The 24,081-nt window shown below is 38.4% G+C and overlaps 1 protein-coding gene across 2 annotated transcripts in view; it reads right to left on the bottom strand.

Annotated features, from left to right (window-relative positions):
- Positions 1–23,991, bottom strand: part of esyt2b (extended synaptotagmin-like protein 2b) — a 58,401-nt gene extending 34,410 nt beyond the window's left edge. The window contains exons 1-6 of one of the 2 annotated variants that reach the window (XM_080864962.1): positions 23,269–23,991; positions 15,561–15,602; positions 14,914–15,048; positions 14,606–14,682; positions 14,145–14,217; positions 11,770–11,859 (exon numbers count right to left, since the gene is read on the bottom strand). In XM_080864962.1, the coding sequence (XP_080721088.1) occupies positions 11,770–11,859; positions 14,145–14,217; positions 14,606–14,682; positions 14,914–15,048; positions 15,561–15,602; positions 23,269–23,670 (819 nt within the window). In that variant the 5' untranslated portion in view covers positions 23,671–23,991. The remainder of the gene's footprint in view (positions 1–11,769; positions 11,860–14,144; positions 14,218–14,605; positions 14,683–14,913; positions 15,049–15,560; positions 15,603–23,268) is intronic. The other variant, XM_080864963.1, reaches the window with a different exon arrangement.
- Positions 23,992–24,081: the final 90 nt, after the last annotated feature.

Raw genomic sequence — 24,081 nt, 5'->3', positions numbered from 1 at the left:
TGAAATGAATGGGAAACTTCTGCAATTCTGCTAAAATTTGCTTGTTTTTGAAACTTAACTACTTCCTCATATTTTCACCTAGAACAACCATTCAAACTTTAAAATGTTCACAAATTATTGGGCTATTCAGGTATGATTCAGCTTTTTCAAATCTTTTACTGTTTTACTTTTATGCCTCTTAAAGTTTTGAGTTGCAAAATTGTGATTTTTCACAAAATACATGCGTTGTTATGGTTGCTATGCTCTTGGCTTCCAGTGTGTCACTGAAGGTTTTGCAATTTTCACTTCATGTCCGAACAACTTCTTGCTACTTGCTCAATTTTCACTCAACTTCCACAAATTATACATCAAAACGTAGGTATTTTTGCTGGCTTTCAGAAAATGTCACTATCATTGTTGTGGGATTTATAGAATTTTTGCAAATCTCCTCAGACCAACACAAGGTCTCAAAACTCTCCATATAAAGTCAATGGAGAGCTTGTTCAAAATCATCGCTGGATTTCTGTAATGAGAGGCATATTCGAATCGTCATATCTCCTTAACGAAGCGACTTTAAGACATGAGGCTTGTCCCCGAATATCTTCAGACACCCCTGACGCTCACAATTCAAGAATTTCTTTCTCACCTATTACCGTTCTGAAATGAGTTGGACTTGTTTGAGGGTAGGAAATTCGTCCTTCGCTCAGATTTCTTCAGATTTCAAACTGTGGAAATGAACCACTTTTTTCTCTCGTCATAACTTTTTGTTGGATTTCCACAGAGACCTGAAAATTTCCATGATTGTTCACCAAAGCCTGCTGTCTCTTACGGTGAAAGAATGATATCGATACTCCAAATAGATTTCGAGTTAGAAAGCGTTGTTTGAGGGCAAGTCAAGGCAGTTTTTGCTTCGCTCTACTCAGTTATGGTGCATTACAAGTCAAATATCTTTAATAATTCATATTTTAATGATAAATTGTAAACACTGGAAGATTCCCCCATCTCTTCTGAACAAAACGGTGTAAGAATGACCGCTCTAGCCCCTACGGTTTGGAAATTATGGTCATTTGTTTGAGGGGAGTCCTCACTATGAGAAATAGGCTGCAATAATCCTGTGCCTCTCTGTGCTGCGTGTGTAAAAAGAGGCACATGTTTTGGCGGGAAAAAGTACACAGGCTCTCTGATTGGTGGATTCAAATTCAGCAGCTCCCAGGCTGACCTAGAAACTTACTTCTCTCTCCCTGTGCATTTTTTTGCTGATTTTTTCATTTAACAAGTATATTTGAGGGACCCTCAGCATGTTCAGCATTTTTTCAGCTGTCCATTTTGCTTTTCCAATTTTTCTGTTTAACTTATTACTATTGTGCTAAATAATACTATTTCTGCTATTTTATAAGATTTGTGCCTAATATAGTATTTCTGCTAAATTACAATATTTCTGCTTTTTATACTATTTGTGCTAAAACATAGTATTTCTACTAAATGTAGTATTTATGCTTAATCATACTATTTCTGCTTTTTATGGGATTTGTGCCTAATATAGTATTTCTGCTTTTTATAGGATTTTTGCTCAAACATAATATTTCTACTAAATGTAGTGTTTATGCTTAATCATCCTATTTCTGCTTTTTATAGGATTTGTGCTTAATATAGTATTTCTGCTAAATTATAGTATTTCTGCTTTTTATAGTATTTGTGCTAAAACATAGTATTTCTACTAAATGTAGTATTTATGCTTAATCATAGTATTTCTATATATTTCTGCCAGGTCCCCAGGCAGCCAATCCTCTGTGAGGACTGAGACATTCAAATTTTCAAATCAGGGCCTGCACAGTTTCCCAGCCAATCAAACAAGTGTCCTGAGGCATTCAAATTTGCATATTGGGGCCTTCGTGGCTTCTAAGCCAGCCAATCATATCTGAGGGCTGAGGAATTCAAATCCACAAATCAGGGCCTGCACGGCTTCCCAGCCAGCCAATCACATATGTGGTCTCAGGCATTCAAATTTGCATATTGGGGAATTCGTGGCTTCTAAGTCAACAAGTCATCCATGTCATATATCTCTAAAAATTCATATTTTAATATTAAATTGTCAACACTTGAAGATTCCCCCATCTCTTCTGAACAAAACGGTGTAAGAATGACCGTTCTAGCCCCTACGGTTAGGAAATTACGGTCATTTGTTTGAGGGGAGTCGTCACTATGAGAAATAGACTGCAAAAATCCTGTGTCTCTCTGTGCTGCTGCGTGTGTAAACAGATGCACCTGTTTTGGTGGGGAAAAGTGCACAGCCTCTCTGATTGGTGGATTCAAATTCACCAGCTCCCAGGCTGACCTAGAAACTTACTTCTCTCTCCCTGTGTGTGTGTGTGTGTGTGTGTGTGTGTGTGTGTGTGTGTGTGTGTGTGTGTGTGTGTGTGTGTGTTGTGTGTGACAGAGAGAGAGAGAGAGAGAGAGAAAGCCTTTTAATGGGATGATCCCATTGTAAGATTCAAATTCAATATATTTAGACTGGTTGACTGAATTGGATCTTGTGTGTGGGTCTCTCTGTGCATGTGTGTTTCCTCATGTGTACATATTTGTAATTGTGTGGCAGTCATAAATTTTTTTGCTGATTTTTGTCATTTAACAAGTATATTTGAGGGAACCTCAGCATGTTCAGCATTTTTTCAGCTGTCCATTTTGCTTTTCCAATTTTTCTGTTTAAGTTATTACTATTGTGCTAAATCACACTATTTCTGCTATTTTATAAGATTTGTGCTTAATATACTATTTCTGCTTTTATAGGATTTGTGCTTAATATAGTATTTCTGCTAAATGTAGTATTTATGCTTAATCATACTATTTCTGCTTTTCATAGGATTTGTGCTTAATATAGTATTTCTGCTAAATTTAGTATTTCTGATTAATTATAGTCTTTCTACTAAATCATAGTACAGTATTTCTGCTTTTTATGGGATTTGTGCTAAAACAAAGTATTTCTACTAAATGTAGTATTTCTGCTTAATCATACCATTTCTGCTTTTTATAGGATTTGTGCTTAATATAGTATTTCTGCTAAATTATAGTATTTCTGCTTTTTATAGTATTTGTGCTAAAACATAGTATTTCTACTAAATGTAGTATTTATGCTTAATCATAGTATTTCTATATATTTCTATATATTTCTGCCAGGTCCCCAGGCAGCCAATCCTCTGTGAGGACTTAGACATTCAAATTTTCAAATCAGGGCCTGCACGGTTTCCCAGCCAATCATATATGTGTCCTGAGGCATTCAAATTTGCATATTGGGGCCTTCATGGCTTCTAAGCCAGCCAATCATATCTGAGGGCTGAGGAATTCAAATCCACAAATCAGGGCCTGCACAGCTTCCCAGCCAGCCAATCATGTATGTGGGCTCCAGGTATTCAAATTTGCATATTGGGGAATTCGTGGCTTCTAAGTCAACAAGTCATCCATGTCATATATCTCTAAAAATTCATATTTTAATGATAAATTGTCAACACTTGAAGATTCCCCCATCTCTTCTGAACAAAACGGTGTAAGAATGACCGCTCTAGCCGCTAAGGTTAGGAAATTATGGTCATTTGTTTGAGGGGAATCCTCACTATGTGAAATAAACTGAAAGAAGCAGGTCTATGTCTCTGTGCTGCGTGTGTAAAAAGATGCACCTGTTTTGGCGGGAAAACGTAAACAGCCTCTCTGATTGGTGGATTCAAATTCAGCAGTTCCCAGGCTGACCTAGAAACTTAGTCCTCTCTCCCTGTGTGTGTGTGTGTGTTTAGTGGGAGAGAGAGGACCCTGCCCTTATTTGGCAGCATGTCATTGTAGGATTTAAATTGAACATAGTTAGACTGGTTGACTGGATTAGAGCCTGTGTTTGTGTGTCCCTCTGTGCATTTGTGTTTCAATAAGTTATTACTTTTCTGCTAAATCATAGTATTTCTGCTTTTCATAGGATTTATGCCTAATATAGTATTTCTGCTAAATTATAGTATTTCTGCTTTTTATAGGATTAGTGCCTAACATAGTATTTCTGCTAAATTATAGTATTTCTGCTTTTTATAGGATTTGTGCCTAACATAGTATTTCTGCTAAATTATAGTATTTCTGCTTTTTATACTATTTGTTCTAAATTATAGTATTTCTGCTTTTTATAGGATTTGTGCTTAATATAGTATTTCTGCTAAATTATAGTTTTTCTTCTTTTTATAGTATTTGTGCTAAAACATAGTATTTCTACTAAATGTAGTATTTATGCTTAATAATAGTATTTCTATATATTTCTGCCAGGTCCCCAGGCAGCCAATCCTCTGTGAGGACTGAGACATTCAAATTTTCAAATCAGGGCCTGCACAGTTTCCCAGCCAATCAAATAAGTGTCCTGAGGCATTCAAATTTGCATATTGGGGCCTTCGTGGCTTCTAAGCCAGCCAATCATATATGAGGGCTGAGGAATTCAAATCCACAAATCAGGGCCTGCACGGCTTCCCAGCCAGCCAATCACATATGTGGTCTCAGGCATTCAAATTTGCATATTGGGGAATTCGTGGCTTCTAAGTCAACAAGTCATCCATGTCATATATCTCTAAAAATTCATATTTTAATATTAAATTGTCAACACTTGAAGATTCCCCCACCTCTTCTGAACAAAACGGTGTAAGAATGACCGTTCTAGCCCCTACGGTTAGGAAATTACGGTCATTTGTTTGAGGGGAGTCGTCACTATGAGAAATAGACTGCAAAAATCCTGTGTCTCTCTGTGCTGCTGCGTGTGTAAACAGATGCACCTGTTTTGGTGGGGAAAAGTGCACAGGCTCTCTGATTGGTGGATTCAAATTCAGCAGTTCCCAGGCTGACCTAGAAACTTAGTCCTCTCTCCCTGTGTGTGTGTGTGTGTGTGTGTGTGTGTGTGTGTGTGTGTGTGTGTGTGTGTGTGTGTGTGTGTGTGTGTGTGTGTGTGTCTGTGACAGAGAGAGAGAGAGAGAGAGAGAGAGAGAGGCTTTTAATGGGATGATCTCATTCTAAGATTTAAATTCAATATATTTAGACTGGTTGACTGAATTGGATCTTGTGTGTGGGTCTCTATGTGCATGTGTGTTTCCTCATGTGTACATATTTGTGATTGTGTGGCTGTAATAAATTTTTTTGCAGATTTTTGTCATTTAACAAGTATATTTGAGGGACCCTCAGCATGTTCAGCATTTTTTCAGCTGTCCATTTTGCTTTTCCAATTTTTCTGTTTAACTTATTACTATTGTGCTAAATCATAGCATTTCTGCTATTTTATAAGATTTGTGCTTAATATACTATTTCTGCTTTTCATAGTATTTGTGCTTAATATAGTATTTCTGCTAAATTTAGTATTTCTGATTAATTATAGTTTTTCTACTAAATCATAGTACAGTATTTCTGCTTTTTATGGGATTTGTGCTAAAACAAAGTATTTCTACTAAATGTAGTATTTGTGCTTAATCATGCCATTTCTGCTTTTTATAGGATTTGTGCTTAATATAGTATTTCTGCTAAATTATAGTATTTCTGCCAAATTATAATATTTGTGCTAAAACATAGTCTCAATTTAAAATTACAAGATTCATAGTTCATCACAGTGTCTCTGGTAAATCACAATATTTCTGCTCTGTTGTACTATTTTTCTAAATCATAGTGTTTCTGTAATGTTTAAGTGTTTTTGGCTAAATATATTCTTTCTGTTATCTTATACTATTTCTCCTAAATTCTTGTATTTTTGAGAAGTTATCATGTTTCTGGTAAGTTACAATATTTCTGCTAAATTCTGCTATGCTATTGTATTTCTGCCAAGTATTATGTTTCCTCTAAGATATTGCAGTTCTGCTAAGTTATTCCATTTTAGCAAAGTTCTTTTGCTTCTGCAAAGTTTTTACAATTTCTGCAACTTTTCAGCTTTTTCAGCTACTTTTTGCATACAGCTTCAGCTTTAAGCATCCACACTGCATTTTCGCAGGAAATGCAAATTTTTCTAGTTCTTTATTATTATTATTCTAGTTGCTTCCGTACACTTTTTGGCACTTAACTACTTCCACAATTTTCAGCCGATTTTCACCGTTCAAATTTTAAACTATTCTGCTATTTCTGCTAATTTACGCTACGATTTTTGCTATTTTTAACTATTATACTTTTTAAAATATTCCACTTTTTTCCTTTAATTTGTCCCATTGAAATGAATGGGAAACTTCTGCAATTCTGCTAAAATTTGCTTGTTTTTGAAACTTAACTACTTCCTCATATTTTCACCTAGAACAACCATTCAAACTTTAAAATGTTCATAAATTATTGGGCTATTCAGGTATGATTCAGCTTTTTGAAATCTTTTACTGTTTTACTTTTATGCCTCTTAAAGTTTTGAGTTGCAAAATTGTGATTTTTCACAAAATACATGCGTTGTTATGGTTGCTATGCTCTTGGCTTCCAGTGTGTCACTGAAGGTTTTGCAATTTTCACTTCATGTCCGAACAACTTCTTGCTACTTGCTCAATTTTCACTCAACTTCCACAAATTATACATCAAAACGTAGGTATTTTTGCTGGCTTTCAGAAAATGTCACTATCATTGTTGTGGGATTTATAGAATTTTTGCAAATCTCCTCAGACCAACACAAGGTCTCAAAACTCTCCATATAAAGTCAATGGAGAGCTTGTTCAAAATCATCGCTGGATTTCTGTAATGAGAGGCATATTCGAATCGTCATATCTCCTTAACGAAGCGACTTTAAGACATGAGGCTTGTCCCCGAATATCTTCAGACACCCCTGACGCTCACAATTCAAGAATTTCTTTCTCACCTATTACCGTTCTGAAATGAGTTGGACTTGTTTGAGGGTAGGAAATTCGTCCTTCGCTCAGATTTCTTCAGATTTCAAACTGTGGAAATGAACCACTTTTTTCTCTCGTCATAACTTTTTTTTGGATTTCCACAGAGACCTGAAAATTTCCATGACTGTTCACCAAAGCCTGCTGTCTCTTACGGTGAAAGAATGATATCGATACTCCAAATAGATTTCGAGTTACAAAGCGTTGTTTGAGGGCAAGTCAAGGCAGTTTTTGCTTCGCTCTACTCAGTTATGGTGCATTAGAAGTCAAATATCTTTAATAATTCATATTTTAATGATAAATTGTAAACACTGGAAGATTCCCCCATCTCTTCTGAACAAAACGGTGTAAGAATGACCGCTCTAGCCCCTACGGTTTGGAAATTATGGTCATTTGTTTGAGGGGAGTCCTCACTATGAGAAATAGGCTGCAATAATCCTGTGCCTCTCTGTGCTGCGTGTGTAAAAAGAGGCACATGTTTTGGCGGGAAAAAGTACACAGGCTCTCTGATTGGTGGATTCAAATTCAGCAGCTCCCAGGCTGACCTAGAAACTTACTTCTCTCTCCCTGTGCATTTTTTTGCTGATTTTTTCATTTAACAAGTATATTTGAGGGACCCTCAGCATGTTCAGCATTTTTTCAGCTGTCCATTTTGCTTTTCCAATTTTTCTGTTTAACTTATTACTATTGTGCTAAATCATACTGTTTCTGCTATTTTATAAGATTTGTGCTTAATATAGTATTTCTGCTTTTAATAGGATTTGTGCTTAATATAGTATTTCTGCTTTTTATAGAATTTGTGCTTAATATAGTATTTCTGCTTTTTATAGAATTTGTGCTTAATATAGTATTTCTGCTAAATTATAGTATTTCTGCTTTTTATAGTATTTGTGCTAAAACATAGTATTTCTACTAAATGTAGTATTTATGCTTAATCATAGTATTTCTATATATTTCTGCCTGGTCCCCAGGCAGCCAATCCTCTGTGAGGACTTAGACATTCAAATTTTCAAATCAGGGCCTGCACGGTTTCCCAGCCAATCATATATGTGTCCTGAGGCATTCAAATTTGCATATTGGGGCCTTCATGGCTTCTAAGCCAGCCAATCATATCTGAGGGCTGAGGAATTCAAATCCACAAATCAGGGCCTGCACGGCTTCCCAGGCAGCCAATCATATATGTGGCCTCAGGCATTCAAATTTGCATATTGGGGAATTCGTGGCTTCTAAGTCAACAAGTCATCCATGTCGTATATCTCTAAAAATTCACATTTTAATGATAAATTGTTAACACTGGAAGATTCCCCCATCTCTTCTGAACAAAACGGTTTAAGAATGACCGTTCTAGCCCCTACGGTTAGGAAATTATGGTCATTTGTTTGAGGGGAGTCGTCACTATGAGAAATAGACTGCAAAAATCCTGTGCCTCTCTGTGCTGCGTGTGTAAAAAGATGCACCTGTTTTGGCAGGAAAACGTAAACAGCCACTCTGATTGGTGGATTTAAATTCGGCAGCTCTCTCCCTCTGTGTCCCTCTGTGTCTGTCTGTGTGTGTGTGTGTGTGTGTGTGTGTGTGTGTGTGTGTGTGTGTGTGTGTGTGTGTGTGTGTGTGTTTAGTGGGAGAGAGAGGACCCTGCCCTTATTTGGCAGCATGTCATTGTAGGATTTAAATTGAATATAGTTAGACTGGTTGACTGGATTAGAGCCTGTGTTTGTGTGTCCCTCTGTGCATTTCTGTTTCAATATGCCTCCATATTTGTAATTTTGTAAGTTATTACTATTCTGCTAAATCATAGTATTTCTGGTACTTTTCGGCACTTGTGCTAAATACAGTATTTCTGCTAAATCATACTATTTCTGCTTTTCATAAGATTTGTGCATAATATAGTATTTCTGCTAAATTATAGTATTTATTCTTTTTATAAGATTTGTGCCTAACATAGTATTTCTGCTAAATTATAGTATTTCTGCTTTTTATACTATTTGTGCCTAATATAGTATTTCTGCTTTTTATAGGATTTGTGCCTAATATAGTATTTCTGCTTTTTATAGGATTTGTACCTAATATAGTATTTCTGCTTTTTATACTATTTGTGCCTAATATAGTATTTCTGCTAAATTATAGTATTTCTGCTTTTTATAGTATTTGTGCGAAAACATAGTATTTCTACTAAATGTAGTATTTATGCTTAATCATAGTATTTCTATATATATATCTGCCAGGTCCCCAGGCAGCCAATCCTCTCTGAGGACTGAGACATTCAAATTTTCAAATCAGGGCCTGCACGGCTTCCCAGCCAATCATATATGTGTCCTGAGGCATTCAAATTTGCATATTGGGGCCTTCATGGCTTCTAAGCCAGCCAATCATATCAGGGCTGAGGAATTCAAATCCACAAATCAGGGCCTGCATGGCTTCCCAGCCAGCCAATCATATATGTGGCCTCAGCCATTCAAATTTGCATATTGGGGAATTCGTGGCTTCTAAGTCAATAAGTCATCCATGTCATATATCTCTAAAAATTCATATTTTAATGATAAATTGTCAACACTTGAAGATTCCCCAATCACTTCTGAACAAAACGGTGTAAGAATGACCGCTCTAGCCCCTACGGTTAGGAAATTATGGTCATTTGTTTGAGGGGAGTCCTCACTATGAGAAATAGACTGCAATAATCCTGTGCCTCTCTGTGCTGCGTGTGTAAAAAGATGCACCTGTTTTGGCGGGAAAACGTAAACAGCCACTCTGATTGGTGGATTTAAATTCGGCAGCTCTCTCCCTCTGTGTGTGTGTGTGTGTGTGTGTGTGTGTGTGTGTGTGTGTGTGTTTAGTGGGAGAGAGAGGACCCTGCCCTTATTTGGCAGCATGTCATTGTAGGATTTAAATTGAATATAGTTAGACTGGTTGACTGAATTGGATCTTGTGTGTGTGTCTCTATGTGCATGTGTGTTTCCTCATGTGTACATATTTGTAATTGTGTGGCTGTCATAAATTTTTTTTCAGATTTTTGTCATTTAACAAGTATATTTGAGGGACCCTCAGCATGTTCAGCATTTTTTCAGCTGTCCATTTTGCTTTTCCAATTTTTCTGTTTAACTTATTACTATTGTGCTAAATCATACTATTTCTGCTATTTTATAAGATTTGTGCTTAATATACTATTTCTGCTTTTATAGGATTTGTGCTTAATATAGTATTTCTGCTTTTTATAAGATTTGTGCTTAATATAGTATTTCTGCTAAATGTAGTATTTATGCTTAATCATATTATTTCTGCTTTTCATAGGATTTGTGCTTAATATAGTATTTCTGCTAAATTTAGTATTTCTGATTAATTATAGTTTTTCTACTAAATCATAGTACAGTATTTCTGCTTTTTATGGGATTTGTGCTAAAACAAAGTATTTCTACTAAATGTAGTATTTATGCTTAATCATACCATTTCTGCTTTTTATAGGATTTGTGCTTAATATAGTATTTCTGCTAAATTATAGTATTTCTGCCAAATTATAATATTTGTGCTAAAACATAGTCTTAATTTAAAATTACAATATTCATAGTTCATCACAGTGTCTCTGGTAAATCACAATATTTCTGCTCTGTTGTACTATTTTTCTAAATCATAGTGTTTCTGTAATGTTTAAGTATTTTTGGCTAAATATATTCTTTCTGTTATCTTATACTATTTCTCCTAAATTCTTGTATTTTTGAGAAGTTATCATGTTTCTGGTAAGTTACAATATTTCTGCTAAATTCTGCTATGCTATTGTATCTCTGCCAAGTATTATGTTTCCTCTAAGATATTGCAGTTCTGCTAAGTTATTCCATTTTAGCAAACTTCTTTTGCTTCTGCAAAGTTTTTACAATTTCTGCAACTTTTCAGCTTTTTCAGCTACTTTTTGCATACAGCTTCAGCTTTAAGCATCCACACTGCATTTTCGCAGGAAATGCAAATTTTTCTAGTTCTTTTTCTTTTTCCTCCAGGAACCCAATGTGATGTTGCTGGTGTAGGAGCTGAAAGAAGACTAAAGCACCTAAATGCATGTGCGGATATCTTTGCATGTGGGGAATTTACTGAGTGGAAGCTGCTTCTTCCTTCAGTCTCCAACAGTAATGTCTCCACCTTGAGCTTTAGTTCAGTGCCTGGGGTAAAAAAAAAAAAAAAATGCCAAAGTAGGTCTGGCTTGATCTGCAGCTATTTAAAGCACCGCTACAGCTCCACTGGGCCCTCGCATTTGATATAAATCGGTCAAACGTTTTTAAGCTGTGCAGCAGTGGCTCTGTCTAGGAGTTGAACCAGGAGAATAATGGAGCCTCAACTGGAAAATAATCGATGCGTAAGCAACTGGAAATGTAAATGCAAATCATGTGAACACTGCTTGCACCGCAAGAGCACAAACAATGTCCGACGGTAAGCACAGTGAAGTAAAAGAGACTGAAATTACGCTGGAAATTAATGCTGCAAATAATAAGAAACACGTCCTACTGTGATCCAGTCGTGACTTTGACTCAAATGACCCTTTTTAGCTTTAATTTATGTCCATTGTATCTGCATTAAAAGGCAAGGGAATAAGTAAAGCACAAAAACAAGATGCTTTATGAGGTGAAATGTTAGGCATAGTAAGAACGGTGAAATACTCAGAGGAGCATTTTAAATATTCAGGACAGCAGGATAATCATGCCAACCTTGGCCAGTGTAGTATTATTATATGTAATAACACAAAGTTGTCATTCTTTCTGAATGTCAATTGAGAGTATAACCCTGAATTAGTAATGTGCTGAACTGTGATGCCATCTTGGCTTTGTGGTTAAACAGCCTCCACTCTATTCATGCTGCATTTCATCAAACTGCAGTGTCATTATAACCTCAGCTGCTCCTCTGTTAAGTTAGTCTGACTGATAAAGTTACTCAGTTCAACATTATTAGCTTATGCACTTACTGGCTTCTTCAAGAAGAACAAAGACAGAGCTCCGACGAGAGGTATATCACCCAGCAACGGCTCCATCACCACTCTCAACACACCGTGGATCTATGGAAACATAAGAGGAACAACACGTTGATATCCACAAACACAAACAGAAAGCTACAGGGAACTCACACCCTGCTGACCCCTGACATTCGTCAGCAGCAGTGCCGCTGGAGCTCTAGCGCATGACAGGTTGGAAACTCTATCGCTGCTTGACTTCACACCTGCCCTGTGTGATCCTCCACCTTCTTCAAAACATATTATGACAATTATGAGGATTATGGTTTAGTGCTTTAGATGTATCATGTGGAACACCACACAGCTGCTCTAATCCTGCAGAATGGGAACAAAGGAGGTTTGAATTCTAGCACCAGTATATTTGTTGTGGAGTTATATTCCTTTTTTGGAGGAATGACAGTCAGAAAATGTTGTCCGAATGGAAAGTGAATTACGCCAGTAAATCCGATACTAATGACTAAAGCCCCTGTGAAACTAAAAACCAATAGTACTCTTGTTTTTGTGTTTGCAGGCAGTTCTTTAGACTTAAATGTATTTCTCTATTTCCTCTCTCGCTCTGTTAACTGTGAGATTGAATCAGCTCCTTAGAACATAAAACTTACACAAAGCCAGAACAGTAAAATCAAGTCCTGGAACGTCAAAGAGAACAGGTAGAAAAAGTTAAGCTTCATTTAGGTGCAATAACTTGTGCAAAGATCACACCAAAAGTAAGTGGTGGTGTATTTCACACAGAGCCGTGGCAGTTTCTTGCTGGACTCTGGAGTATTTATAGCAATATTGACAAAACTGTCCAAAGGAATAATAATGGCTTAAAGGCATGGTGACCTAGGCTGCCAGGAGACTGGCAGGGGAAACAACAAAATATGAACATTTAAAATAATGGACCTGCTAAAAAATACTGCAATTTAATACAACACGTGATTTATTTGCAGGTTTAATGGGCTATTAGTGTAAAGCAGCAGTGGTTAAAAAGTTTAATCCAACCCATCTAAGCTTAATATGAAGCCAAACCCACCTTTGTAATTTTTGTAATATAATCCAGCTCAAATGTTGACTAATGTATTAGTGGATGATTATAGTCTACAGAGATACAGTGTGCCTGGGTTTCATAACAGGGCCAGGGACAGACCTGACGGCACTGGGTCTCCAAGGAGGAGCACAGATTGCCTTTTTTCTGCCTGCTGCTACTCGACAGCAATACACAAAGGGGAGAAAGGAGCAGCAAGAATAACAACAACACACAGACACAAAATACTTCAAAGTAATTGGGCTGTGTAGTCAAAGGCAATCTTCCAAAGCAACATAATTAAGGTTTAGCTGTTTTAGTTTGTTTAAAACTTTGTTTAAGAGACACTTTTTAAAAATAAAGGTCCTCGTGACCAAATCAGAACAAACAGTAAAGCTTTTGAAAACACTATTTGTCTGTTCAAAGTCTGAGAATGTCTCCTTTGAATTATGATCTGTGTTTCTCTTGTTGGGATTTGTGATAGCTTCATTTTTTCCCACTGATCTTTCCTTGAGTTTGTTAGTATCTTCTCCACATATGTCTGGTATGCTGATTGTTTCTTATTATGTCTTGTCTTTGTGGTAGCGCCTGCAGTTTTCTGGATTGCTTTATTTACGTTGTTTTGTTACTGGACTTTGATAAGAAACAATCGGCTTCCATTATAAGTCATTTTCCTTTTTTCCAGCACAACACTAGTAGTTCTCAACATCAGAAACCCCTGATAGGTGTTGATATATATATATAAGAAAAGCAGGATTATTAATCCTGTAATAATAAAAACAAGAGCATGGACATTTACTTGACAGCTGAATGACTGGAAACTGGGGAGAAACTGTGGTAATGGTGGTGACACACAGTAAATTCACCAGCTTTTTTCTTTTGGGAGATATACCTGTCATGGTTCTAGGTTTCTGTATGTTATTTGTATGAGTTTTAGTTTCTATTTCACTTTTATTATTTCTTTGTTGTGCATCTAGTGTCCCCAGTGTTTCCCTTTGTCCTCTCTGCCTTGTCTCTTTGGTTGGGTTATCTGTGTTAATCACAGAGACATGAAAACTTCCTGTTTTGATTTGATAGTATTCTGATTTCCCCTGTTTTCCTTCCTCCTGTGTTACCTGCTGTTTTTCTGATTGTCTTCACCTTCACCAGTCTAGTGAAACTGAACACTTAGACCTGACAAGATCACCTCTTACTTGAGTTAACAGCCTTTTTGTGCATTGCTTCCTGCTGTGTTTCTGTTTCCAGTGTGCAGTCCTTATTTCTTACCAAGGGAAAGTACCTCTATGAGGATATGAAACAACAAAAAAAAAAGGGATTTCCTCACCTGGATGCTCTTGATGCCAGCTTTGCAGTAGTAGCGTTTGATGTCTACTTCGATCTCAGTGTTGCCAACAAAGCTGGGTGATAAAAAGCAAAAGTATGTCTCGTAAAAACCCTCTATCAGGGTTCCATCACTTTTTAAGACTTTGATTCAGGCCTTTGAAGTTCCAATCCTTTCCAGGAAATGTGAATTTAATGCTGTTTGCTGTGTATGCTATTCCTACAATGGATTCTCGTGTGCACAAAGCAGAAGATATTAACTTGCACAGACCTAAGTGGAAAGAGGCTATTTACATACTGACCTCTGCATGAAAGCAATGTGAGTTTCTTTAGCTGCATTGAAAACAGATACTCCAGTTGTTCTCGTGTTGTATTTTTAACAAAAGAGCCAAGCAAGTAGTGTCTATAACTATAATGGCAGGAGAGAACGCTAGACGATAAACATTTTTAGACAGGTTGGCTCACCTGATCTGCAGATCCATAATGATCTGTCGCTTATCCACGTTTTCCGTGTAAACCTTGACCCCGTTGATCCTCAGCGGCTGCAACATAACATAAGGAAGCATTACGGCCACTCCGTCACCCCTCCCAACCCCCACGTGGTTAGCACAAGGTCGACCCCTCTGCAGACCCCCGCACGGAAACTATTTGTGCAACGAGAGCATATGTCAGCGACATGCATGCACGTTCGTGTTCTAGCCACGGCGCACCCTCATCAGCTGACCCACGGCACCTGCTGCTAGCAGCTTGTTTTATCACATCGAGATGCTCACTTTGTCTCCCATGTCGAACTTGGTGAAGGAGAAGGTGCTGAGGTGGGCGTTGGACTCCTTCACCGCCGGCTCGATCACGTCGTGGAACAGTTTTTCCACAAACTGGCAGATGTAGGGCCACATCTGTTTCACAGTCTAAGGGGATACAGAAAGAGAGAAATCAAAGAGTTTTGGAACAAATCAAAGAAAAATATTCATTATATGATTATTCTAAAAGGATATAAAAATGTATTTGCTCCAGGACTTTAAACATTGAGGGGTACATCCTTTACAGTAAAATATTCAAAGTGTAGTTCTATTTAAGTCTAGTTCTATTTGTCAAACCCATGCACATCAAGCAAAAAGACTAACACATGAATGTTTTAAATCTCCAGCTTGCTCAGTTTAATGTATACTCGGGAGTGACTCCAAATTTACATCCTGGTTGCTATCATGGGATTCGCAAGGGTTAATGCATTTCACAGCGTTGCAGGAACGGGCCTGCATGTTAAGTCAGATGTGCTGCAGTGTGGCAACAGACAGCAAGAAGAGGAGAGTTAGCAGATGGCAACAGACATCCCATTTCCCACAGCTTTTACAAGGCATGAAAAACGAGGAGGGCTTCACTCAAGCAGGCAAATTCAAGAGGCAGCTGCTCGATTCGTTACCTTGTTCAGCCACTCCACCCGCTCTACATCTGGAAAGTGGACCTGCAATGGAGAAAACAGAACAGATCATCTCCTGGTTGGTTTCAGAAAGCCTTTTAAAGAAAAGACGGAACATGCTGTTTGTTAATAGAGCATAGGCGCATAGACAGATAGCAGGGTTGCCTAAAACTGTCATCCATCCATCCAACTTTTACCCATGTATGCAGTTTCAGGGTTGCTGTGGACCTTGAGCCAAACCCAGCAATCACAGGGCAAGAGGAACCTTCTTGCTTTGAGACGAAAGCGCATCCAAGTGCATAAAATGACCATAATCATAACTAACATGATGACTGCCCAAAGGCCTAATGACTGGCAGCTGAAGCTGTTTCCAGTTGTTGTCTGTTGATGTGTTTTTACAGTTTTTGGTTTTTTTCTTTTTCCTATATTTAGTTTTTGGATTTAGGAAGTAAAAACCACGCTCAGTGTGTGATCTGTCATTTCTAAACCTATCTCATGTTAAAGATGAGAGTCTTCACCCCATGTGCATTATATAACAGCAGCACGTAATTAAAACTAATCAGCCAAACACTTTCGATTACGATTTGTTAACATTTTTGTGAACCCAAGTAGATGTCAGACTTCCTGACATTAACCATCTTTAGAGCCATGCTGCTATTTCAGCACAGCTAAATTTACCAGTGTAAAAGATTATGGTCTAGATACTTATTTATTATTAATGTTTGCACTGAAGCTAAGAGTAAAGAGCACCCATCTCCTCCAGTAAAAGCTGTTCAAAATATTTGTATCTAATGGCAATTTAGTGGCTGTGGCTAATGTCATATTTAATTTTAAGACCTTTTAGGCTGTAATATCACATCAAACGAGAAGCAATAGCTTGACTATCAGAAATTTAAAATGTTGTTTTTGTGTTTTCAGGCAGTTTAATTGTTTATAACCTCACTACTAAAAGTTTCCAAAGGAGGAGGAGGAGGATGGAGTAACGTGTTCCTATTCTGATGCATGAGATTTACTATGGTTCGATTTTTGCTTTGCAGTCACTGCTGTAGGTGAAGAAAAAAGATGAAGATGCTCTTCAAAGATCAATTGTTTTGCAATCCATGTTTTCTTCTCTACCTAAAGAATGTTTCCATCATATGCCCTTCCCTTTATCATCATGCAGCCATGCTACATTTCTAAACACACATTTCTAACTAAACTTACACTCACGGATACGCAGCTGAAGATTGAAATAAATCAAACATGACTGATAGTATTTCCATTCTTCTCTAGTCAAACATTTTACATAATTTGTGGTCTGAGTCTGCTCTGCAGTTTAACTAATCTTACTGAATGACAAACGTAAATCACTGACTTAACAGGAGCTAAAGCAGAAACAAAGTCAATACGATGCATAATGGTGTTCAGCACTGCAGACACCAGCATAATAGAAAACAAATGAACCACGTCCTCTTCATCATTTTAATTTAAGGTGTTTATACCCTAACTTCAACAGAAGCCCTAATTAAGGCTCTTGTGGTGATACATACTGATGGCCACTTCATTAGGTTTACCTTTGAAACTGTTTCTTAATGTAAATATTGAATCTAATCTAATCACATTGCAGCGATTTAATGCATTTAGGCATCCAGACATGGTCAAGGTGACCGGCTGTCTGGGTAAAAATGCCTTGTTGATGTCACAGCTCAGAGGAGAATGGCCAGACTGCTTAGAGCAGATGGGAAGGGGCCGCTTGTTACAACCAACGTATGCAGATGAGCATCTCTGAATGCACAAGATACCGAACCTTGGAAGTAGGGCTGCCACGATTAGTCGACTAGTCACGATTACGTCGACTATCAAAATCGTCGATGACCGATTTAATAGTCGACGCGTCGTTTGAAGCTTTGTAAGATCCCAAAAGACGCAGGAATAAATAGTAGGATTTAAGAGTGTAATAACGGACTGAAACAGAAGATGGCAGCACTGCATGTACAAGGATGCCAGCTGCCGTTAAACCCCGAGAATGTAGCTGTGTAAACCTCAAATATCTGCTCAGTTTATCAAGACACCACATATTTTCAAATAACAGACGTTTTCGGAGACATCTGTTACCCACTAGCTCGATAGCTAGCCGGGGGCAAGGCTCACTAGAGCCGTGAGAACACCGGACTCCCGGCAAATCGTTTTCAAACCCACGGCTGTCTTTTGCTACTCAGGTCAAACATATATAAGTCACTTAGATCAGTAGTCCCCAACCCCTGGGTCTCGGACCGGTACCGGTCCGTGAGTCGTTTGGTACCGGGCCGCGAGAGTTGAGGCTCAGGTGTGAAATGTATGGTTTTCAGGGTTTTTATCGGTTTTCAGCGTTATTTTGTTATCGTTTTTATCGTTTACTCGGTTTTCCTTGGTCTTTTCACGTGTGTTATGAATAAATTTTCTTTTTGTCGGTACCGGTACTAGTTTTATTTTGTTGTACTTATCTGCGACACCTTAAAGGCCGGTCCATGAAAATATTGTCGGGCATAAACCGGTCCGTGGCGCAAAAAAGGTTGGAGACTGCTGACTTACATAACTTAAAAATGTTATTGTTTGGCTTTTTTTTTGTATTTTATTTGTTCCTGAGTAAATCGGTTTGGCTGAGATTAAAGTTATAGTTTTTACACAGCTGAATAAAAGTCAAGCAGACAACTGATTATCAGAAGTGTGAGATGCTGGAGAATATACTCCAGTGTCCTGTTATATCTTAGATAGCAAGGAGTTTATTAAACCGAAACAATCTGCAAATTTCATTAAAATTTAATAAACTATCATCTTGTCTTTATTTTTAGTTAGCAAATACCTTAAACACTTAAAGCTGTAAGCTAATGATAGTCATATAAGAGCAGATGCATGCTGGTGCAATAAGCTGTACGTCCAATGGATGCATGATCTGATTAGTCGACTAATCGCAAAAATAATCGGTGACTAGTCGACTATCAAAATAATCGGTTGTGGCAGCCCTACTTGGAAGCAGCATAGGTGGAACGGCAGATTGACATTATGGATGTGCAGCAGCAGCTCAGTCAGTTTTCAAAGAGGGGTCAGTCATGCTTTCATGAATATTTCCCTACTTCCTGTTTCCCTGGTGCTTCATTAAACTGCAGTTTGTGCCTCGTGTTGGGCTGTCTCTCTATATTTTGCTGTGTTTCGAGTTTTGTGCTTCTTAGCATTTATAGTATCGATTGTGTTTCTTAGTGCCTTTTATGTTTCAAAATCCCATCTAGGAAAGTACACTACAAACTAGCTCAAGGTATAAATGCTGTGATGCATGGCATGGTTCATATTACATATTTGCACTATAAAGATGTAAAAAATAAAATAAAGATGAAGTGAGGCAACTGGCTGGACCTATGGTGAGACACGATGTGTGAAGAGACAGCATCATTTCTCATGGATTCAGCAAAAGTGCTTATCCGGCGTTTATGTCAGAGTGTGAGAAAAGCAGTGACATGAGCAGGGCGACAGAGAAGAAAATGTCACAGCTATCATAAAAGATTCCAGAAATAATATAATCCTGTGGAGGAGATGCTGGAAAAAACCTCATTAATACCCCTGACACAGTGACCTCATTCACAAATGTAGGTGAGGTAATGATGAGTCACTTCGCAGCAAATGTTTCCTTTTAAGCGCTGAGCAAGAATCAGGGAAACATATCTTAATTATTTCGTGTTATGCCGAAGAGTCGCTGAGCCCTGCCTCTTAAAGACATAATTAACAATTTGCCTGGGTTTTGAATAAAAGATGGTTATTCTCACTGTCTTCAGACTGCTTATCATGGCTCGCTGAGTCCACGTCCTGCAGCTAATAACACAGGAAAATATTAAAGTCTAAACACAATGTCAGCAGCAGAAGCAGCAGAAATGGGGTTTAATTCAGCTGATATTGTATCAGGATTTCAGCCAAGTAATGCCGTCCTCTGGCAGAAGGTGCATGTTAACCCTTTAAAGCCGATCCGATCAGCTGTTCGTAACACTTCCTACCTCCATCAGCGCGAACTATCGCATGTCCGCCATGACCTGCGTGAAACCGGAAGTGACGTCATTTTGCGGAAATGTAGTTTTTTACCTTCAGGGCCTTATGAGCCTATACTGGTGTTTTTAATAGTTATGTTTGACTTTAAGACTTTCTGTATCATTTCTGGGATGCTTAGGACTCAAAGTGCACTGCTGGAAATAGTTTATATTTTTTTTTGCAAATTTGCATCATAATATTTATTTTCGTTTTTCCTGCAGTATATAAAAATTGGTGTATTTCAAAAACAAAACTATAAAGACACTCAAAATAAATTTCCTGTGATGGAAAACTATTTTGTGCAACTTTTTTGTATTTGCAGTTTTGAGGGATAAGCTTCTTAAATTTCTCTAACTAGAAATATATGTTAAAAAAAACAAAACGATTTTCAATTTTTTTGTAGTTTATTGCACTTTTTTGCAATTTATGTAATTACTATGCACTTAATGCATACATATTATTAAAATTTGGGCTATAATGGTTGTATTGATGTATAGCAACCTGAAATGCTCCCAAAAATGGCACTACAGCATGTAAAAATATAATATAAGCTCTGGCGGACTTGGTTCTATGGTAGGTCTTAAAGGGTTAAGGTCTCATATAATGCAGACAATCTGAGCCCTCTGAACGACACCTCCACACACCTAAGGTCCATCTCAGTTTGTACAGCACATATTGCTCTTTCACTGCTGCTATGTAAGATCAGAGAAAACAAAATGTACAAATAAACTGTGACCACAGGGTTCAAGGAAAACACGACTATATCTACTGCAGCTGTAGTACAGTTCTGTGCCTGTAATATTCACTGGCCAACTTCAACAATGCAATAAATATGTTTGCATTTTCTAATTTACAGCTTATATTCCCTTCATATAAACTGTACGGGTGATAACTTTTCTTTAATAACTCCCTCATTTGTTGAAAACACACACTAATTATTTCAACTTGTGGGTCTTAATATAGTTTAAATGCGCTCTGCTACTAAACAACATCATGAAAAACACATGATATACTGGAATTGTTATAAAAATCCCTCAATTTTAAAAGGATAATTTGATTTAAAAAGGCATAAGCAATGCATTCAAGGTCAGTGATGTAAACCGGTGGCAGTTCAGAGCTACGTTACTTTCTCTAACAAGCTAAAGTATTCTAAGCATGAAATAAATGCCACAGCGTGCTGCTTTTGTTGTTTTCCACTGCAAGAGAAACAAGGCAGGCGATAATAGTCTTCACGGTATTCCTGCTGACAAAAAGAGGTGCAGAACATGCTTGTGGAAATCAACAACTTTCAAAATCCCGAGATCTGTGTTCTTTGCACTCCTGATGCATTAAGTCCATTTAAAAGAACAAACCAAAGCACCGTGTCACCCATTTTCTCCCATAAGTAGCCTGATAGCAAGTCAAAATTGCTTTGAGAAATCCAGCTGGGCAGCAAGCCATCTTCTCCGACACTGAACCAAGGTGACTATCTGCCAGTTCAATCAGCTCAGCAGTGCACACGTGTTCAGTGTTTTCAAATTAAATCTGATTCCGTGGCTCAGACAGATAGAGACACATCGCATGTCAGCAGGTGCGCGCAAGCTAGGAATAATGGCCATTGTTTACAACAATGAGAATGAAACTACCTTGGAGAAAAAAGCAAGGACTATATAATGGCAGTTGATGCTAATCTCTATAAAGAAGTAGAAGAAGACAGGGCGATCTATTTGTTGACCTCTAACAGCTGATGCTCTTGCTTTTTTATCTTCATCTTGATATAAAGTTTTGATTCATGTCTGGTATGTTTTCCTCATTATGCTCTATTACAAAATGAAATAGCTGAACAGATACATCAACGCAATGACATCACCACCCTGAATGGCGGTCTACGTGTGAAAAGATTTTTTCATTATTCCTAAAAACTAAGACAGAGCATTCAATGTTGTTTATATCAGATATTAATGACTAATGCCAATAATAATGAGCTCTACATGAAGGCTAAAATATTCAGCTCCAGGTGCCATAACGGTCCATCTTTTATGTACAGTCCTCGGGCCTCACCAAATATGAATGCATTTACCTTTCATTTTATAACCATTTTCTTCATCTAGCAAAATGCTTTTTAAACAAGAAGAGCCATTTTCACCTGAATGCTCAAGGTTTTTCATTCGAAGTCTGTGCCGCTCAGACTGTAAAATTTAGCCAAGAGCTATGTGCAAAACTGTTGTGACGCTTCCACGGACACTTTTAGTGTCAGTAGCTGCCACACCAGCTGACTACTGAGTCACTCTGGACAAATGCAGGTCAGGACATAAACTAAACTGGAGAAACTGGAACTGGCAGAAGTGCATTTTAGCAATTGTTTTGGGGTGTGGACGCACAAAAAACCCAACAGTGTGAAAGAAATGTCATCTTTATATGTGTAGTGGGGAGAAATCTGCAGCAGCCAAGATTTAAGAGCTATAACTGGAAACAATGAAATGTGCTCAGCTTGTCAGGCTGGAGGTTGTCAATCATTGTGAAGCCCCAGAAGATCCATGTTGATTTCCCATGAGGACACAATCCTGCTGCTGGTATGATCACAGTTTCATAAAGAACAGACTTAAAACAGGGGGGGGGGGGGGGGGGGGGGGGTTGCTGAAGCCAATTAATAATTTCTCTTTCCTTTAAGTGGGATGCTTTCCCTCGATCCCATCTAATTCCTCCGCCCCCCTTTAATGGCATCAATGCATCCTCAGCCGTGTGTCAGCAGAATAGGCTTTTAACTTTTAGCGAGGCTGTGCCGCAAACTTCCTCTGAGTCGGATACAGAAAGTCTCCGTTTTGAAGACCTACAAGTTATTCAGTCATTTCATTTAAAGTTTATTTGAGTTTCATTTTTTTGCTGAGAGAATACGGCTCAAATTCACTCAAAACTAATTACATGAATGGTCTGGACCACCCAGACTCTCTGGGGTCCTATAGGAGGGTTCAGTAAAGCAAATTTCTCTTCCCCTTTTGAGTTTTATGGAAGATACAAAGTTTACTCACATATATGATCTTTTACAGTCACATTATTTCTCTCAAGTGACCCCAACCTTTAATGTTGAGACTTTCTAACCCTAAAAGTACTAGTCGTGAGAAAATCCATGTGTGAAAAAAATTAGCCCTCTTCCAAAGCCTGGAATTAACCTGTGAATTTTTTTTCTAAATATAAATTATAACTGTGGAATTATCCACTTTTCATTTGAATTTAGACTGATTAAGTGGGACCCAAAGTATAGCTTCTTACTGGTTTATAAACTGGTTTGCCAAATTAAACCCTAAATTGTTAAACCCAAGGATGGACCTCTGCTCTGTCTTAACATTTTGCCAAGATAACGTGCTGCAGAAATAGACTGACTTACTACAAGTGACATAGCCAGTCTGAATCCCAAAATAACAGAGACCCCGTGGGCATGTTTCCTTCCCAGCGTGGTGTCTCGTTTACCATTGTACCCTGCTGTATTTAGACTGGGGCTCTGGTCTAATGTCACTGCTGCGGAGACAGCTGCCCCATCACAGCTTTACAGCTCAACTCTGCTCTGCTGATCCTGTCAGCTGATTGTGTTTTCTTGGAAGCTCAAAAATATTGTTCACAACAATACTACACGCCCTATTCAGAGAAGTGGCTCAGTTGGGATAAACAGCTCCGTCCTGCTCTGATTCAAATTGTGCCTTACCCATGGTGGTAAATCAGAGGTGGTGAGAGCACATTTGGCACTTTGCTCCTCTTGCTCAAAGAAAGCTATTGCTCGGCTCAGTCGGCTTTGCTTTCCTCCTGTGTTCCTCCTCCACCAGAAAAAGATCACAAGTCCAATAAGCAGCCAGCTGAAACTGAACTCAAAATAACCAAGTGCGTAAATGGGGAAAATGAGCACAAATGTCTTAGCAAAGTGGACCCAGGTCTGGGTCAGCTCGCTGGTGGATGACGCTGGGGTATCGTCGGGTATGGTCGTCTCTGAGGGATGGGGAAAGTTGGGTTGAGGTGGACTCGGCGCAGTGTGCCCGTTCTCTTTGGGTAGAGCTGGGCTAGCATTTTGTGAATGGCTTCCTCGTACATCTGTCATGCTGTCTCTTGACATGTCTCTGTGGCCTCCTCAGGAGAGTGTCCTTAAAATCTGAAAATGCGGAGTGTCACAGCTCCCATGTGCCAGCGGACCAAAGCAGTCTTCATACGGAGATCCTGCTCTCACGTTGGTTCACCTGCACACCAGCCCATCGCCCCGGGAGGAACCGCTGTCGTTCACCGTCTTAGTTTCCACTCTGAAGAGCAGCTCGCGAAGACATTCCGCTGATTAAATCGGTCTGCTTGAGATAGTCCAGTCCACAGCTCTACTTACTCTGCCCACACAGGGTGGGTATGACCATTTCCAAAAACGCACAGGCATCCAGTTGTGTGCGATCCCAGCGGCGTCTCTAGCGCTATGTATAAAGCTAAGACATCGCCATCTGGTGTTTACTAGAGGCAACTACATTGTTATCACTTAGAAAGC

Source organism: Rhamphochromis sp. 'chilingali', assembly GCF_963969265.1.
Source record: "Rhamphochromis sp. 'chilingali' genome assembly, chromosome: 18".
Taxonomy (NCBI): domain Eukaryota; kingdom Metazoa; phylum Chordata; class Actinopteri; order Cichliformes; family Cichlidae; genus Rhamphochromis; species Rhamphochromis sp. 'chilingali'.
This window is presented reverse-complemented; position numbering and strand designations above follow the sequence as displayed.